Raw genomic sequence first — 20,660 nt, 5'->3', positions numbered from 1 at the left:
CACAGAAGTAGACTTCTGAGGTCAAATGCAGCATTCAGTGTTAAGATTTGTAAATGATCAAAGAGCACCTTCAACATGACACCATGAATGGTTAATGTCTTTTTTTCTACCCTTGTTTTCTTTCTCTGCAGGTCAAGAACTTTACCTTTTATTATTCCCTAGATGCTCTGTTTGCTTTGATCTGTATCACAGCTTTAAAGTCAATAAAAAAAACTCTGACACAACTCACTTTGTTGTTTTCATTTTACAACACAGGAACTAGAAAACATAGTCTTCACTGTGAGAAAAATCCTTGATAAGAATCAGGGTACATTTATAGATGATGCTTGTTCATGTTTTGAAGTAGCTTTGACGTCATTGCACATTATAACCCTCTTTCATGCTTCTCAGTTGACCTTTTTCTTTAAAGAATCAGAGTTGGCCTGTTTAGAAAAAAAAAGAAAAGCTCCAGGAGACCTCATCATATTCTAGAAAAGTGCTCATGTACTCTTCTTCATGTATTGTCTAACCTCAGGGGAAACTTTGTGATGAACTGTGGAATGGTCTGCTTGGGTCATCTTGTTGCCATGTCTCTCTGTGTCCCTGCAGTACAAACAGGTCGAGCAGTACATGTCCTTCCACAAGCTTCCTGCAGATATGAGGCAGAGAATCCATGACTACTATGAGCACCGCTACCAGGGCAAGATGTTCGACGAGGAGAGCATCCTGGGGGAGCTCAACGAGCCGCTCCGAGAGGTGAGGTGGATGTTTCTGTTTTGGTTTGTTGCCTGTGAAACTTTGACAGTCAAAAAGTCGTCTCAAGTTTGACTAAGCTCAGATGTTTTAGCATTTACTTCTCCCATAAGCAGAATATAAACTATTTTTTAAAGCTGAATAAGCAAAAGTCTTCATGCCTTCTGTACCTTTTCACATTTTGCTACATTAGTGCCACTAATATTTCTACTCTGAATGTGACAAAGCCAGGGACCAAGCAATAGATGTAGTGGAAGAAAAATATAGAAGACATTTTTTGTTCAACTGAAAATCTGAGAAGTGTGGCATGCATTTATGTTCAGTTTCCTTCACTCTGACATCTTCAAAGATTACTAGACATATTCCACAATTAGTGATGTTATTCAGAGAACATCACTAATAAAACAGCTTTAGGGAGAACAATCAAATCACCAGAGACCCCATGGATAAAGTTATGGATAACTTTAAAGCAGGGTAGGTTGCAAAACATTTCAAGGAGCATCATTTAATTTCTCATCTGAAAAAGGAAAGGATATAGTATAAATGAAGAAGCTTTTTTTCAAGACGGTATTGTGGAGAGAGGAATGGGCAGCCCTAGGACAAATGTTTGAGGCTGAAAGATTTAAGACTTAACTCTATCCCAAACAATACCACAGAAATCATAAACAGATGAAAGCATAGCAATAAGAATAACAAGGTCAAAGGACAAAAATAAACCCAACTGAGGATCTTTGGCAATGATTGAACATTGTTCACAGACATTTTTCATTTCCATCTCCAGTCTGGAAACAGGTATCCTTTTTCTTCCACTTCACAATTACATTGTGTTAGTCTGTCTTGTGAAATCCCCATACACTGAAGACTGAGCTTGTTACATGAGACAATGGGGATAATGTAAAAGGAGCATAAAAGGCACAGTATACACACAGCTGTCATTTATTGAGCTCGAATGTTTATCCTCCCAAAAGTTTTCCATGTGACAGAGCAATTTTTAAACATCTTCACTGTTCTTCTGTTTTTGCTTTCAATGTACCTCTATCCCTCCCAACAGGAAATCATCAACTTCAACTGTCGAAAGCTGGTAGCTTCGATGCCTCTGTTTGCTAACGCCGACCCCAACTTTGTCACGTCCATGCTCACCAAGTTGAGGTTTGAGGTTTTCCAGCCTGGCGATTACATCATCAGAGAGGGAACTATTGGGAAGAAAATGTACTTCATTCAACACGGGGTGGTGAGCGTCCTCACCAAAGGCAGCAAAGAGACCAAGCTTTCAGATGGCTCCTACTTCGGGGGTAAGCTGAGGTTCTCCCTCCCTGCACCCAAACACAAAGGTCACTTCCAGCCACGCTCTTTCTTTGTTTGAAGCTTTAGGGCATCCTGAGGAGCTTTTTATACATATATATATATATTACACAGCCAGCATTCACACTTGACTCTCTCCAACAAGTCTCAGCTAGTCTGAAAGAAGAAAGGAAATAGAGGTTTATTTTCAGTTGTACACCAGAGAAGAGCATTATTGCTACATCCACTTACTCATGGATGCTGGCTTCATTTTTTTCTGAAACTTGCATGCTGAAAAGAAATGCATCTCTACACTATTATAATCAGACAGAATAAATGATTGCCATATATTAAATTTGCTTAAAAATATATTTTTCTTAGTTCTTTTTTAAATATGTAAAATGTCATTATATAGAACTGACCTGTGACACATTAAGTAGTTTGCCTGCATTTGAATTGAAATTTATGAAGCAGGTGCTTTGGTAAAAAGGTCTATCTTAGCTTGGAATGGTGTTGTGTGCTGCTGGGCACCTCACTAAAAGTTCAGCTTCATGGTTTATGTAGGAGTCTTCCCTTAATACTTATCTCATAAATGTTGGACACATTTAAATGACCCAAAACTGCTCCAGCTGTACTGCAGCCTGACATATGCATCCAAATGTCAAAAAGCTCAGGAAGCTGTGAAATTACATACTTATAAATACTCAATGCGAGTGAAATAACCCAGAGTTGTTATGCACTTAACTTGCACTATGTTCTTAATCAGGGTCAAATAATGCAAAGCCCTCTCATAGTCCCATTGAGATGGTGACACATGTAGGAGACAATGCGGCCATACTGCCCTTACCAAATACCAATTAATTTGCCCAGTGACAGCACATCATTTAGACCACCCTGTTAAGTAATTAGAAGTTGTGGCAAAAGCATTTAACAGCACATGACCCGGCAGTGGAAGTTTAATTATGCTCTGCGTGCTTGAGTCCATCTCCATGCCCTCTCTCCACAGGGGTTCCACAGAAATAATGAAAAGATGGCAGGCAATCTTTCTCTGCATATGCCAAAACCAATCAATGCTTAAGACAACATGGTCACAGCTCTCTCTTTCTGAAGGGACATTTTATCTGATGCCCAAAACTCTCTTTGGGAAAAAAAAAAACCCTCATGAGAGACAAAATCTCTGCATTGAGAGAAAATATAATCCATTTTACAGGCTTGTGTCTTTGTACAATGTGTGACACCATTAATATGATGCAGAGACTTGCAAAAGTATTCATACCCATTAAACCTTTGCGCATTCTGTCATTTGACAAGCAAAAACATATAAGACCAACACAATCTTTGGCCTTATATGATTTTAGTACATATATATGAATTGGAAGGAGAATAATACATGGCGTTCATTTATTTATCTTCACAAATAAATATCTATGCATATGTCACAACCTTGTATATGGAAAATTTCCACCTTTCTTCCTTACTGAATAGCTCAATTTCAGTTAGATTCGATTGGGTTTTCAAGTCTTTATACAAATTTAGAATTGAATTTAGGTCTGAACTTTGACTAGGCCACTGCAGCTCTCCTGTCTATCATCCTGCCTGAGATGAACCTAAGGTTGAGTCTGAAGTATTTGCGGCTTCTTACAGTTTTTCTCATTGGATTGTCCTGAATTGTGCTCGATCCATTCCCCCATCGTCTCTGGCCAGAATACCTGATATGAGGAAATATGAAAAGGTTCAAGGGATATGAGTAATATTCCAAAGTACAGTATACACAGCACAATGCATTCTAACATCAAACACATCTGCATCTACAATTTTTGTTCTCACGTAAACATGAATGTTTGCTACCCACCACAGGGAAAAATGCTCTCACTGACTTCAATCATTACACAGTTTTGCAATGCAAACACAACACTTTTGAATTGTGATCCTGTGCTTTTCTTCCCTTGCAGTGCCGCTTCTCTGGGGGTGTAACGGTGGGGGGGTAGTGAGGGAAGCCTGGCGCCACTGGGAGTGTGTTACCAAACACAAGTTAGTCATTCATGAAATTAATTGGTGCAGGATCAACACAGTGTGTGTGGCTCATGTTGCTCTCACTGTGACTGCCAGTGTCACAGCAAGCAGGAAGTAAAAGCATTTCCTCATTTTTTTTAATTTCAACATATTTTCTTGACACAGATATGAGGCTCTGCTTTGCATTGATTGCACCGCTCTGTAATTGTGAGAGCATTTGGATGTGAAACAGAAAGCCCTCCAGTCTTCTCAGAGGTTTTTCTTTTGTCTTTTGTCGACCCTAGTTTACAGTACACCAAATATGCATGTACATCTTCTCATCAGCATCTTGACATACTCACACACCATTCAGTTCATTCATTCAAAGACGACCTGAATTATTTACACAATTATGGACTCTGCAGTCTGTTACACTTTGTTAGCTGTTGGATTAGCTTGAGCCAGCGAGCCTAATGTCTAAAGTGAACTCGACATGTCCTGGATGGGAGCGTCGGCTGGGCACACGGCGATCCAGTGGAGAGGGGGAAATGTAATGTGACTGCAGTGCTCACGCCAAGGGACACATGGATTGCTGCCAAGGCTGCTCTCTGGATGCTGCTCTGGGCTGTGAAAGAAAACATGCGCCCTCCACCCCCGCTCTCTCCACTTGCCTCTTTATCTCCTCATGGTTCAGTATTGAAACACTTATCAGAACAGCATCTCTTCAACTCTCTCTGTGCCAAGATGGGGGATGTTATTGTCAAAGTTCATCCTTTGTTGCATGCAGTAATTGATGTCCAGCCGGTACGCACTTTGACTCTCTCTTGGTTGAAGTAACACTGAACTGTCCTGCATGCCAGTGAGAGATATTTGTCCAATGCTATTTAAACCTCTGTGATGTCTTACTTTAGTTCCAAGGCAGTGCATGCAATATGTTGCTGTATTTATGCCGGTACTCACTGGGAAAGAACTAAAAAATCTCCAAAGGTTGTTGATTGTGAGACTAATATAATACATTTATTCCCATACTCTTTCATATATTCCCTTCATTTCTGACCTTCCTTGTGCTAAGAGAGGCTACAGGACGTCTGATGTTGCTTTTCAGAAACTATTCTTCTGTTAACCCAGTTACCTCTCAAGTTCTTAGCACAATGAATGACTCCAGAGGGCAATTGGCTATTGGCTTTTATCGATTTTAATGAGCAGGGAGGGTAAAGACAGGCAGTCAGGGTCATGAGGTCAGGAATCAAAGCCTGGATGACTGTAACACAGACTATAGCCTCGATATGTGGAGCGCCCGCTCTACTGCAAAGCCACTCGCTGCCCCAAATCCTGTTTTGATAAAAGAATGTATATAAACAAGACAGTGTGCTGTGGGACAGTCCTGTACTCCCATCCAATCAGCTGATTTAGAACATCCTCTATCAAACTTTTATATTAGCCAATTTTTCCTCCAATTCCGCCTTTTCTTTTACTTGGCCTTCATTAAACAGACACAGAGTTCTTCAGAGACACAATTTAAACTCTTCAGAATTTAATTGTATAGAAAAAAACATATAAACCTCTTTTGCTGTCTGGTATTTAAAAAAAAAAAAGAGTAGAATCAGCCATGATTTCAAAGTGCTTCAGAAAACCTCCCCTCTGTCTGCGCATGCCAGCCAAATGGAAGGTGTTTGTGCAGCTATGCTAATGCTGCAAGGGAGTGAACATGACATGTCATAGGGAATCAGGCAGCCCGCTGCGGATGTTTCAAAGGTTAGAGAGTGTCCGCGCTGGGAGGCTGGGGGCACCGACAGGGAGGGAGATGGGAGCTGACAGCAGGACTCAGAGTCCAGGTGAGCTTAGCCAAAGGAGGCTGCAGGACACAAACGCTTCATCACAGTCAAAGTAGCTCTGCACATATTCATTAATTCACCTTCACACACACTTTCGAGCATGGAAGAAGACATGTATAACATTCCACGCATAAAACCACATCCAGCTAGAGAGCAAATTCAAATTTTGGCATTTGCATCCTGTCAGACTCGAACACAGCTGTTTCCGGGTGCCACATGATCACAACAGGCATGTTCTGTTTTTTTTCTGAAAACAGCTATGAAGGTCTATTATTTTCTGATACATAATATGTAGTAAGGCAAGATCTAAACTTTTTGTGAAGTGTAGTAAAATTTACTTTTCAGAGCATAAACCGCTGATACACAAGCGATTGTTAATTTATAATTGTTTTTTTCCCTTACATACTGAATAAAGTCACCTATCTTTCTCCTATCTCCTCTCATTGAGATTAGTTCACTCCTCAGCTGGTAAGAATAATTAGGAAGTGCAAAGTTTTATTAATGTCATCATCCCTCTTCCTTGCATTGGTTTTGTCTGGTAGGTTTGTTTATATTATACTTTTCTCAGCTTTATCCCATTATGTAAAATTCCTAAAGCGGGGTCAGTACAACAGGATAGCATAGAGCTGCGCTCTCCTGTCTGTATGACGCTTTGGAACAATAAAAGACATAAATTCTTCATATAATATATTAATATTTGTAATTGTGCTTGGACTTTAGGCTGAAAAGAAATATGCTTATGAAAAAATTCATAAAAGAAAAAAACACAAGCACAAGCCAGGTGAGAAAACAGATAAAAGTTAAAGAAATATGAATTCACATGTAGAACATCAAAGTTAGGAATCATTACTGAGCACAAACTTATGTTCAAAAGGGGAGGACTTATGTAATGATTAGTCCAGTGAGCAGGAGAAAGTCAGTAAAAAAAGAGCAACTTTTGGACCTAGCAAAACACTCACCACCCAGGCATTAAAAGCACCACTTAGCAAGCCCAGGCAGCCTGGAATTCACCACCCTACTGATTCATCGCTGCCTACTACAATTAAAACTCAAAAAACTAAAATTCTGGCAGCATTCAGATAGACTTTTCAATTCCTGCTTGGTTCTGCCGGCCATTGTTACTCTGCTCTGCATGTTTCTTCCAACAGCTGTGTCACCAGAATATTATGTCAGTGAGCCTTGAAGTGATTGCATAAAACATAGCAGCAGTGAATGGAAAAACCTAAAAGTCTGAAGTGCACCACAGCAATGGCTGACAAAACATTATTCCAAGAGCGCTGTTTGACCCTATAAAATCACTTCAACCTCATGACGCTCATGCGGTGGCTTAAAGGGAAATAAATTACTATCTATACATTAAGATGTCAGATGAGATTTAACACAGTTTAAGAAAAGAGGATTCTAAATTTGTTATGATCTACAAACATCAGATATTTTATGTATAAAAAAAAATCAAAACTACAGTAAACTAACCTGTTTTTTTTCTTCAACAATTAAACTTTATGCTCACGAACAACAACCATGGTAACATTAATGGTTTCGCTGCTGATTCACTGGTGGAGCCAGTAACTGTGGTATAAACTGTAGTTTTATAATTTTGTGGCAAAAGGGTTTCCTTTTGTTCAGGAAGAGTTTCTATTATAATTTCATGTATTAACTTTGAAAAAGAAAGAACTGGGTGACTACTTATAGTTTCAAGACATTTATATCTTTTTTATATTAGACTTTTTAACAGAAAAAGATAATTACGGGACACTTTACTGGATAGCCCCTTTTCTTGGTATTTAAAAATTTAAAACAGCCCATGGAAGCTGTGACAAGATCTCCATGATTTTCCTTTCAATTTGTTCTACTGGTTAAATTGCCAGCCTTCTGGAATCTGCTTCTCCCAGATGGCTCTTTATGTTAAAGTAAATTTCTCCTCTCTACTGGCACCTGTGGCCCTGTGAGATTACATAAAACTGTAGTGAAGATTTAATGTAATACATGGGCTTCCTGAGCTAAACAATGTCTAACAAATTGTAACATTATACTCACTAAATGTGCATACTGCTCCAAGCTAGGTTTTAGTTTGAATATCAATATGGTTTGACTCAGTTGGATTTGAGGAAATCAAACAAAATTTCATTTTCAGCTCCTCTGTCTCTAAAGGAAAGCCTCTTTTTATTCCTCTGAGGCTCGCAACACTCTCCAGGGTTTATCTTTGTTCACAAATACTTATAGTGTCGCTGTTCAATATAAAGAACAAACGTAGTTCTGAACTTAAAAAGCATGGAAGGTGATAGTGTTGTCTATAATAAACTGTACTTCAGAATCACTGACCTCAATCACAGTGCACATTAAAGGAGCACTTATAGTGTGGAAAAGCCAAATACTCTTTATATCATACGAAGGTCTTCAAAACAAAATCAAACTGCTGGGATAACAGGTGTAACCTGTGGAGCTCAAGGCGTTCAAGTGCTCCTGCAAAACAGTGAAAGGAACCTCACATTGAGCACTACACTTTATATCATGTGTAGTTTTGAGGAGTTCTACATTTGGATGAATTCTTCAGCTGATATTGTCATTTATTTCAAAAACCTGCAAATGAAATTTACATAAAATACAAAAGTGTGTTCTCAGTACTGATTTGAAATGCAAAGGTATAGATTCAACTGAAAATGTTCTATTTTCTTTCACCTCTTTCTACCCCCCTCTCTTTCTCACACACACACACATATACACACACAAAGACGTGCAATCCATTCTCCTTTTTAAGAGCTGGTGCAGCAACTCAAGGGAAGCATCTTTCCAGTAAGAGCTCAGGACACATGGGATGCACCATCATGCAGCGAACCAGTCATGTGTGTTCTCACCAAGGTCACGGTGCCTGATGTCTCAGCCCTCCTTTTCCAGAGCAACATCTAATTTTAATTGGTGTCATTCAAATTTAATGAATGGATTGTGCCCTAAGTGTGAAAGGGAAACACATTATGATCCAGGGTAAAAACATTTTGTCTGCAAGATTGCCCTGTTTAAATTCAGCTTCAGGAACAAATATAACTGCTTAGTCTTTTGTTATCAAAATGTCGCTTTTAGTCGGTGAAAAGATCACATGCCCAATTATATGTCCATTATTTTTACAGTCATGATACCACAAAACCTACAATTTAGGGCTGATTATTAAGCAGCTCGTCAAGACCATAGAAAAATGGGTGAGTGTTGAAGCAGCTGTCCGTTTGAGGAGAACACACACACACACACAAATACAAACACACACACACACACCCCTCGCAGAACTCAGGCTGAGCAACTAAGCCTGTTCCATAATTTTGTTTGGGGAGTATTACCATGAGTCACATGAGATGTGAGTAAGCAGTGGAAGTGGAGCGTCGGTAAATATTTTTAAATGTAGCTTGAGCAGAACAATAAATAAAAGTTTCAGCTCTAATTGTATAGCAGGAGTGATTGTTTTTTTTACTGAAATGTGAACCTTTACTTTATTCGTATGCCACTTCCAGCCTCCAACATGTTTTTGTCCGTTATCCCCTACCACCATGTTTTCGTGTATTCAGGGTGATGCACAATGTTGCTTTAGTTTGTATGTAGAGCAGAAAGTTTTTCTTCTTATCAGAGCGTCTTCTTCTGCATTGCCTACATTCATTGGTTCTGTCAAATTTTGCACAGGACTTCCTATGGAAGTATTTTTAAGAATGACTTCCTTTTTGCCATAAAGTCCAGATTTTGTGACTGCATGACTAGTAAGTTGTGAATTCAACAGAGCTGTCGATCTCTGCTGCTTTATCATCTCTTGGCTCCCTATCCTTGCCAGGCCTCCCACTTAAGGTGGAAGGTTATATGTATTTGTAGGTTTGGAGTTGGGGCATATTTTTTCAGTTTTCAGATGATACATTGAACAAAGTTTTGGATATTATTTTGTAACCTCAGCTTGTTATCCTTGACCTGTCTTTGTGATGCTGTTTGTTCAAAAACGTCCTCTAACAAACCTCTAAGGCTTTCAGAAGACAGCTGAATTTAAATAAAATTTTTGTACACAGGTGGACTCAATTAACTAATTAGGGACTTCTAAGGAAGTGGATTTTATTTAGGGATATCATAGTGAAAGAGCACTGAAAATATACACATATCATATTTTCTTTACTTATAAAATATGTATCATTTATTCCCGCTCAGTTTGCAGGCAAAATCACATTAAATTCATATAACCTTGTGGTTGTAATTTGAGAAACTTCAGAAGGGTTGTATTTGGTTTGTTTCAGATTAGAGCTAACATTATTTAATTATATGATACCAATTGGCATTTATATTGACTCATCAAAATATTTCCACTTTAATTCAATGCAATATTGTCTGGATGTTAACATGTCTGACTTTATGGAAGTATTTCAATAATCAGTCGTTTTGTCAGCTTTCTCTGGCAAGTCATGTAACGTTCAGTTTCTGAGCACATCATTCAAATTAATGTAGTTATGAAAAAGCATATCTAAATTAGGCTTTGGGGTCTCCTGTTTTTTGTTCTTAGTAAGTAATGTTTAAGGCTTAAAATCCTGCATTAGGTTCTATAACTTTCAGACACGCCTACTTATGCTTTTTTGTTTACTAGACAGAAATAGTGCAATAGCTCCATGTATTTTTATTTTGGTTACAATTGAAGTTCACATGGCACCTCAAAGCACTATGTTTCAGTTGCTATCTGCAAAGACAGAGTTCAGATAAGGCCAGAGGACTCACTGCAGCTCAGTACCTCATCCAGGCAGTGTTGGCTTCATCCAGAAAGCCACAGGACAAGAGGATTTAATACAGAGCTGCGATGCTCCTCTCCAGAGGGGATTACTGGAGCTGTGCGGTGGGAAATGGACCCCCAAAACAGCTATGGCCAAGGCTGCAACATCAGGACACACTTAGGTTCCCAGAGCACACAGAAAGGCACACGAAGGGTTGTGGTTGTTTCGCAGTTTTCACATTTTCAATTCTGTGTTGTTAACTAGTGGAAATTTATTCATTCCACCAGGTTTGCTCTTACACACAGACACAGTACAGGAGTTCAAGTAAGATTGTGTTCCTTTGATTCATTCATAGCCCACTCTCTGGCCACTCAAATCATGCATTTTTTCTATTATCAGTTCCAATTACAGCTTTGAAACCAGTGAACACAGTTATAAACACTTTGCTCTTGGAGGGAATTCACAAAGCAGTACAAATGCTCTTTTTTGTACAGTGTTTGTTTTACTTCTGCACAGAAATTAACAAACTACATTGCACTTAATGTTGGCAAGAGTACACAAGCCCCTTACGTCTAACAGACGAGAGCAATTTGCAACTATTTTTTTTTCCCACCAAGTTGCAGTTGTCATCTATTCAGTCATAAACACATCAGATCCTGAGGCAGTCAAATAGGCAAGGAAGCGATTTGTTTTTTTATTAATATTTTATTTTACAGATAACAGCTGCTCTTATCCTGACGAGGTGTTGCTCAAAACTTTACAAACTAATTCTGACAGGAAAAATCTTGAAACTATTTACAGCAATCAATAGATGTACACAAAGAAATACGATAAATCCACAAAATACTTATTGCATGCAGCAGTGGATTCCTAATAAATTATTGCTATGTATTTCCCTGTTTACTCCATTCATATATATTTGGGTATGCGACCTTGCACACACGCATGTTGATACCCTATGCAAAGACACCCCGCTTGAAAAACACACGCACCATTTGCATGCAGTACAGACACATTCCCTTCTACTTACAGAGTCTGTGTGCTACTTTTCTACAGCTGTGCAGCATCTTAAATAGAGCACTGTCTTTCCTAAGTCAGATCCAAAGCTTTGAAAATAGCACTTAGTGCTACCTTGATTGGATTACAGAGTTAAAATGTTAATGCTGGAAGATAAAGTACATTTGTCATATTTTTTCTCCTAAGACTTGATGCCCTTTACTTTTCTCAAGAGAGAATTCAGTAAATAACACATTTCTATGGTCAACATTTAAAAAATGTATTTAATAGATTGTTAAAGTGCTTACAGGAATGACCACCAAACAAGAGCAGAGAGATCAGGCTAGCACATCTGAAACAAATTTCTCAGTGCCTTTGCTGTTTAAGCATGAGAAAAGGCTTATAATTCGTGAAATATACTGGCCTGTCTGGTGCAATGAATATGTGTATGCTTTCTGTTTTCACAGTTATTCTCTCAGTGGCATTATAATGGCATTATAATGGCAATACATGTGGTTCACAAGTGTTCATACTCCCTGAACTTATTCATATTTTCTTAAGTTATAGTCTCAATATTTAATGTATTTTATTAGCATTGTATGTGACTGATTTGTATGTAAAAGTAGTGCATATTTTTAAAGTTGAGTGAAAGTGATACATGATTATCAACCACAAGTAAAACTATGAAAAGTGAATGACCATATTGTGTAGACTGGCAGTTGTGCCCTGTTTTTTTTTTTTTTTTTTTCATTTTCAGATGATGGATTAAACAGATGGTAAAACCTTGGGATTATTGTTTTATAATCTAACCCTGATTTAAACTTGTTCCTTGTTCTTCTCTCCTGTTTGTTCACTAATGTTTGATATCAATATTTAGGCATTTAGATGCTGTTTAATAATTGGGTGAAAATAAGTTGTTACACTGGATTTTATTTAGGGATATAACAGTTAAGGACTCTGAGTAGATAAATGTGCCAAACTAGAAACCATGCCATTTCATAAAATCCAAACACAATAAATTGAAGCTTGAGGATGTAATACCAAAACGTTGTCATAACAAAAACATGTGAAACAAATAGAGGGATATAAATGCTTGTAGAAGCCATATGAAGGATGAAGTAAAGTCAGTGCTGTTTCAGGAACATGCCTATCACCTTTCTTGATTTTTCTTTGAATACTTATGCTTGTATTTGTATAATAAACCTAAAATATACTGTTTCTCAGCAGTTTGTTACTCAAGGAATAACATTAAATCAGCTCAACAAACTACAATTTGAGGATATACTATAGAAATGTCTTGCCTTTAATTTTCTTTTAAAGGTGGAAAGTTGTTTGCATTACTGACATATGCTAGATAATTAATACAGAAATTTCTAGACCTTAGGATATCTGAGTGAAGAAAAGAGTGGCTCAATAGTCCTCCACAAATACTAAAATTTGTAGCTGTACACCCTGCATAACCCATTATATGAATTCATTTTAAAAAGTATCTCTAGGGTGTAACAGTGTCTTATCTGCCATTTCTTGTTGCAGAGATTTGTTTGCTGACACGAGGCAGGAGGACAGCCAGTGTACGAGCCGACACATACTGTCGTTTGTATTCTCTCTCTGTGGACAACTTCAATGAGGTTCTTGAAGAGTATCCTATGATGAGAAGAGCCTTTGAGACGGTGGCCCTGGACCGGCTGGACCGAATTGGTGAGAAAATCAACATAGCAACACCGAGATCACTTAAGACAGCATGCAGATCAAAGCAAACTTAAAAAATTAATGATATTCGGTGACATTTGCTGTAACCTTCAATGTTCTGGAACGCTACAGTCAGAAATAGGAGAAACAGCATGTTCTTACTGACACTTACCTCAAAGTCATCGGTATGCAAACATGAAGACAGGGCTTTGAGGTTTTAACATCTCTGGATGATTTCTCTTACACATGCAATTGATATTCTCTCTCTGTCCATCATTGTTCTCATACTCAGTCCCACATATGAAAAACCCACAATAAAAGGCATGCTGGTATTATCATTCAACCAATCACGGCATGTTCTGTTTTAGTCTCATATGTTTTGAATGGGAGATAGTAAATTTGCTTAAGGGGTTCACTTTGTAGAAAATGGTTGCTTTGAAATGATGCACTTAGCTGGTAGTAAGAGTTTAGTGGAATGGTCGCCTGCATCTACTTGTATTACTTCTGTCTTTGATGCTCATTTATAAAGTCACTCAGGGAGTCTAAAATTACCTGTCTTCGTGATGGTCTTTGCATAATCTGATTTGTGGCATGAGAGACGAAAGGTGGGTGTAGTCACATCGCAAAAAACAGAAGTTAGGTGAAACTAAATAAACTAATATAGACATAAAGGTTTTGTTTTTTCTTTCTGTTTGCCTTGTTTTTTTGTTGTTTTTGGGGGGGGGGGGTTTAACTGATAAGATTTATGTTGATTCTAATTGAAGACAGCTAACTCTGTAATTGTGTCACCATTTCACAGTGAGTAAGGGTGACCTAGCCAGTCATAAAGATACACACTTGTTCCTTGTGGGGAGTAAAGGAGCTCACAGTTAGGAAGAATGAGATTAAAATAGATCATTCATGAGCTCAGACTGCTTGAGGGCAGTTTTGCAACAGGGGTGTGACATTTTAATATCAATATGTTTTCATGCATAACAAGTTACCAAGTTTACCACTGAAAGCACTTGCACTTTAAAACTCAAGAGCTTAAATCTGTCCAATAAACATAACCCTATACCTAACAATATATTTGAAAAGAACCAGGGGCGGATCTAGAAAAATATTTATGGGGTGGCAAGAGGGGGGCAGAAGTTTTTTCAGGGGTGGCAGTATATATATATATATATATATATATATATATATATATATATATATATATATATATATATATATATATATATATATATATATATATATATATATATATATATATATACACACACACATGAAATATTGTTTTTAACTTGCATTGTTTCAAAATGATTTTCATGTAGCACCGAGGCTTAAATACAATTTCTTAATATAGTATAGGTAATTATTTTTGATGACTTGGTGGGTGGATTGTTTAGTGCTAACGGAACCAAGACACACCGAACTGCGCAGCACATGCTAAGGTTATCAAAGTCAATACCAGGTCAGCAACAGTTAGGCTAGTATAACTGACCCACTGCTCACTTGTTCAATATTTTCTTTAAATTAAAACGTTTTCCTCACCTGTGAAATCTGAAGCCCTTATTACCATTATCTATGGTTGAATTAACTGCTAAACATTGCGTCCGTTGTTCTTATTCTTTGCGTGATTGTAGTAGTTTCCTGACCACCGATATTCCTGACTCAATGGACAGCAATGGCGCATGTGTGGTTTACGATAAATCACATAATGTCCAGTCCAGTAACATATATATCCATCAATGCTGCCTCATGCTCTGTCCTTCTTTCGCACTTCCCGCTACTTAGCAGTGGGTGTCAGGTTACATTGTGTTGCATTCAATGTTGTCGGAAAAAAGAGTTTCATGCGTTTAATGTCCGATTTGCCATAACTATTTATTGAATTCATTGTCGCTAGCTGGGGTGGCAGCTAGCGAGGCTCTCGTTTGGGGTGGCAACTGCCACCCCATGCCACCCCAGTAGATCCGCCCCTGAAAAGAACTAATTAAAAACCTAGTTTCTCAAAAAGTGATGTAATATCAATACATTTTAAACAGTTACTTAAATGTTCTCACAGTCCCTTCTTTTTCTTTTCTCAAGTCTAACTGGCTTTTTTTGTTTTTGTCTTTTAAAGGGAAGAAAAACTCTATTCTTCAACACAAGGTGCAACATGATCTCAGCTCTGGGGTTCTCAACTACCAAGAGAATGAGATTATTCAGCAGATTGTGCAACACGACAGGGACATGGCCCACTGCGCCCACCTCATGCAAAACGCTCCCCCACAGACACCTCCATCACCAACCCCAGTCATTTGGGCGCCCTTAATCCAGGCACCCCTCCAGGCTGCTGCTGCCACCACCTCAGTAGCAATTGCACTGACGCATCATCCCCATCTCCCACCAACACTCTTCAGACCCCCAGTCTCTGTTCTCAGTTCCCTCAAGGACCCATCCACCAGACTTCGAAAGTTCCAACCATTCGTTCCTTCATCCACAGCACCTGGCTCCTCTGGAGACTCTCTGTCTAGCACACCCTCTAAGCTGCACTCTGGGGTGGACATGCCATTGCTTGCCGCCTTTCGTGCTCACCATATGACGTCTGGTTCTGGGACAGTTGGCTCAACAAGACAAGGATCAGGCTTGGGAGGCCAGCGTGGAAATAATGGGACTGGGTCTGTGTCCAGTGAAGGGGGGACAAATGTCTTCCCTTTTGGTCCACACTCATCCTCAGGTTCTCCCTCTTCTAGTACGGCACAACTTCACTCACAACCACAGTATCAACAACCCTTTCGATCCAGCACCCCACCCCTTTCAAATCTCTTTCACCAAGCACCTGTAGGTGGAAGCACAGGATCAGGACTAAGTGGAGGAGCAGTTGGAGCATGTGGGGGTGCTACAGGTTGGTCTTCAGGAGGCGCAGCGGGAGGTTCTGTTGAAGGAGCCTCTGGTGGAGACTCTTCTTGGGCTGGAGAGGACTTCACAACTGGTGTAGCAGACATTACTTCTAGCGAGCACTTTGACTTGAAAGGAGCAACTGATGGATCATTACATGGAAATTCGGGGGAAATACTGGGTGCAGGATCAGAAAGCTCAGTGGGAGCTGCTTGTGGTCGGTTCATGGATGCAACATCAGGAGCATCAGGGTTGGGTGCCACTTGTGGTTTAATGCAGGACAAAACCAAGAGATTACTAGGAGAAACTTCTCGAGGGTCAATTGAAAGAGTCTCCAGGGGAACAATGATTGGGACTTCACGAGAATCACTGCTACTTACAAACCCTGGGGGATCATTTGGGAAGACCAGCGATGGTTCATTGGCATCTGTTTTTGATGGAGCCCGTGGGGGAACATTTGGAGGAGTTTCTGTTGAAATGTCAGTGGGGAATTCAACAGCATTGTTTGGGAAGTCTTCCACTGGATCAGCAAGTAGCCATACAGGAGGAGCCTCAAATGAGCCTGGAGAAACTGCAACAGGAGGATATACTGGTAGAATGACAGGATATGCAGTAGGAACCCACATGGCAACATTTTCAACTTTACCTGGTTCACCTTCAAGTGGAATTACAACAGGACTTGTTGGGTCCTCTTTTTGTCAGAGTCCTTTATCTACCAGCCCATCCAATCTAATGTCTAGTCAGATTCTCCCGAACCAACCACATCCCAAGTCACTTCAGCAGTTTGCTGGAGGAGGTAGGACTACCAGTGGCATAAACCTCTTCCAATCACCATCACAAGGCTCACCATCTTGTGTTAGGGGGCAACAAACTCAGTCGCCTGCTACTGGTTCCCCACCATCCATCAGCCACTTTAGCTTGGCAGGCCTTCAGTCTGGCTGCTTGCCTCACCAGATGTCAATGGAGAAGTCTGCATTGGCTTCATTGGCTCAGTATGGCTCAGCAAACGCCTCTCCTTGCCTTACCCCAGTAGCACGGAGTCCTACAGTACAAAGTCCAGTGGGAGGCAGGACTTTTCAATACAGTGACCCTTCAAGTATTGCAGGATCCCACAGTTCTTTGCTCATGCCCCAGTCTCCTCTCCTTTCACAGCTTCCCAGCCTGCCACAAGCATCAGGGAGAGATTCTCCTTTAGCTCCATTTTCTGAGGACCTAAAAGGTTTATCCAGCTCACACCCATCTTTACCCCAGGAGGTGGCCCAGGCCCTGAGCCACCAAACTACTTGCTCCTCTGTGGAATATTATCCCTCACCATTTTCCTCACCAACTCTTGTGCCCAAACCCTGTAGCTCAATATCGGGGCACATGACTCCTCCAAAGCAGGAGTCGCCGGGGAACCCTCACCTGACTCAGTCCCCTAGATCATCTCCGGTACCTCCTCCACAGAGGGGCTCTGGTGCCTACTTGTCAGATCTAGAACCTCAAACTGCTCGTTCTAAACTTCCTTCCAATTTGTGAGAATCGATCACACCCTCCTTTGCTCCCCTGAAATGAAACACAACTATCTGTACTCATGAGATTATTTTATGTTGTCAGACTTCATTGTGTTCCATCTCTCATTTTACCAGGATTTTTACATTTACTGTGAATTCAAGATATTTTACCAGGAAACTCAGAGCTGTAGGGTACTCCTTTTTTGTTTAATTCATTGTTCTTGTTGTTCATATATGCTGTATATAGGCAGAAATATATTAAACTCATACGCTAATTAAGGGACGGGGAGGGTGTGAAAGTGATCTCAAGGACAGTCATTTTCTTTATTTATAAGACTATGCCAAATTCAAAACCATTCATACTATTTGGAAAGTGAATCAATAGAATACATAAAATTGTTTTTTATTGCAGGAACCTATGCACTAATACCTGCATGTATAAAAGCTTTTGTGTGTTTTAAGATTACTATCAAAATTTTTGGCTCAAAAGATATGATTTGAGACTCATCGACTCTTGTACCTTTCTGTTTAGGATCACATATTGCTGATCCTTAAATGTATTTATTAGATTGTTCTTATTTATCCTCTGTATAAACTTTTCAAAACCTTGAACGATGGAGATGACATTTGAGGATACCAAAAAAACTTTTTCTGTGGAATAACTATTCACCTCTCCAGGGCCCACGATCCCTCTTTTATACCACTTTGTTGTATTCACGCTGGTATTTGAAACAGAGGAAGAGGGGTTTGCTGAGCTACCCTCTCTCAGTGTTTCAACATAAGAGTATGTGATGGACGACCTTTCTGCAGAGTCCTCAACCATATTCTAACAAGCTCACCTTGTCTTCCAAGCTTGTGACACTTAAGTGTATTAAGTTTGTATTGTTTCTCTTCCGAGCCATGCTCAGCTGTTAATGTGTGAGTGCAGCAACAAGTGTGATCAAGTTGAATGCAAGGGAAGAGTTTTTCCAGACTGATCAAAAGTAAGTTTGCCTTTTTTAAACAAAACTTAGGACTTCCAATAACCAGTTTGTGTGATGCATTGCGTAGCAGTTGGACCATAAAGAAATACTTTTACATTTGATAGTAATAAAGCCCATCGGGGAAAGTGATAAAGATTACAATGAAACTTTTTTTTTTCTCACTATATGGATCCGCACAGAGTTTGAAAACAACATCTTCATTAACCAATACAGATTGTTAAATCAGAAATACAGAATTGCTGGACCAAAAATATTCATTTGTCTTTGCACCACTTCCTCTGGTGTAGCTGCTTAATGGTCAGCATGAGTTTTTCTTCTTAGTAAAGACTAATTATGAGTTTGAGATGCTGAATGTATGCATGATGCTTCCAATGAGTACTGTAGGTATGGTTGGTGCACTGAAGTCAAATTGTCCCTAAGAGGGTTAAGAAACTGTTCTGTAACTGTAAAAATCATTGATTCTCTATTTTTAACGGACAATATCGTCAGCAGCCATTTCTGTAGCCATAACGTCCTTTAAAAGACATATAAAGTGCAAGTTGAGTAGTTCATGAGATAATGTGGACATGTTACTTTGAAAGCTGCCTGCAACAGCCCACTTGTTACTCCTGTAGTCTTTTAAGTGACACTGTACATTTGTGCCACTTTAAAAATGTAAAACTTTACGCATAAATATATATTTAGATGTTGAAATGAAGCCCTGGATAAATGGGATAGCTATGTAAGATTTGACCCACTTCTGAATAACATTCCAACCTGGACACTTAATGATTTCATAAAGCTGTCAAAAAGCCATAATTTTTGTAAGGTAAAGTAAACATACCGGAAACTCAAGTTGCAAAATAAAATCTAAATGCTGAATATTTGATTTCTGTCTCTTGAGCAATCTGATCTGTTTAAGCTAGGATTATACAATTCTTTCCATTTACCAATTTTCATGGGTTAAGGCTGTAAAAGATGTATTTAAATTGGATATTTTCTGATTTACGTTAACTAATTTGTATCTCTGTACCGTTAATTGCTTCATGAACATTCATAAATTTTCCTCATTTTTTCAAAAACTTCTTAATATCAGCTACATCTGCAGCCATGCAAAGCTGATTAAATAATTGGTGGTTAGCATATATGTCAGTTATAGTTTTTGCACAATATAAAAAATATTTTGATTATGCATTATTAATGGTATTCAGATATATTTGGTATATGTTTTCCATAAAATCCCTAGTTGTTTAGACACCGACACACATTCTTTCAAGAAGCTTACCAGTGGTCAAGAAAGTGCGTCCATCTCTAGGCATCACTAATTTCCCAAAGGAGCGGTGCAGTGTTATGATCTTCATGTTCGTCTGTAGCTCATCACCAAGACAGACCCAGGTTCCACTCAGACAGCTGAGTCCCAGACTCAGTCACAGCACTCAGCCGCAGGAGCCTAATTTAACAAGACATATTTGTAATCCCTTGACCCCCCACAAGCTATCAGAGACTCCCACATAGAGGTGGCTATGCTGGTCCCTCATTACAACTGTGTGAAGTCCCTTTAACAAGGTGCACCAGTGCTTGAAATAACACAGTTTGTTTGCAAATATGCACATGAGCAGCAGATCTCACATTCACTGCTCCCTATTATACCCCAAATGAGAAAATAGTATTGAAAGACAAAACACTGAACTTTCAATGTTCTTGAAATATGCCTAATTATATTTGTAATTAGCACAGATATGGCCAACTGATTCTCCACTGTCTAGTAGCAGTCAGTTTTGAGTGCATATATAAGTACATCTTTGGGTGTTGTAAACCAAGTAATCCAAGGCAGAATTGATTTTTTTTTTCCACAAGCACTACAACTGTTGTTAATGTTGTTAGGTGAGGGTAGGATCAGTAAAAAAGACACATTTAAATAAAGTTGTCAGTAGTAATCACATTGCCCTGCAACAGACTGGCGACCTGTCCAGGGTGAACCCCACCTCTCGCCCGGAACTTTAGCTGGAGATAGGCACCAGCACCCCTCACGACCCCACTAAGGGACAAGGGGGTAATGAGGATGGATGGATGGATGGATGGATGGATGGATGGATG

At 39.3% G+C, this 20,660-nt stretch overlaps 1 protein-coding gene across 1 annotated transcript in view; it reads left to right on the top strand.

Moving 5' to 3' along the window:
* Positions 1 to 17,943, top strand: part of hcn4 (hyperpolarization activated cyclic nucleotide-gated potassium channel 4) — a 67,804-nt gene extending 49,861 nt beyond the window's left edge. The window contains exons 5-8 of the mRNA XM_014994343.2: positions 589 to 735; positions 1,784 to 2,024; positions 13,094 to 13,258; positions 15,351 to 17,943. Coding sequence (XP_014849829.2) covers positions 589 to 735; positions 1,784 to 2,024; positions 13,094 to 13,258; positions 15,351 to 17,626 — 2,829 coding nt within the window. The 3' untranslated portion in view covers positions 17,627 to 17,943. The remainder of the gene's footprint in view (positions 1 to 588; positions 736 to 1,783; positions 2,025 to 13,093; positions 13,259 to 15,350) is intronic.
* The last annotated feature ends 2,717 nt before the right edge of the window (positions 17,944 to 20,660 follow it).

Source organism: Poecilia mexicana, unplaced genomic scaffold, assembly GCF_051168715.1.
Source record: "Poecilia mexicana isolate PSO_F unplaced genomic scaffold, ASM5116871v1 scaffold_3, whole genome shotgun sequence".
NCBI classification, from domain to species: Eukaryota; Metazoa; Chordata; class Actinopteri; order Cyprinodontiformes; family Poeciliidae; genus Poecilia; species Poecilia mexicana.
Note: the sequence above shows the minus strand (reverse complement) of the source record. Positions and strands in the feature narration are given on the sequence as shown.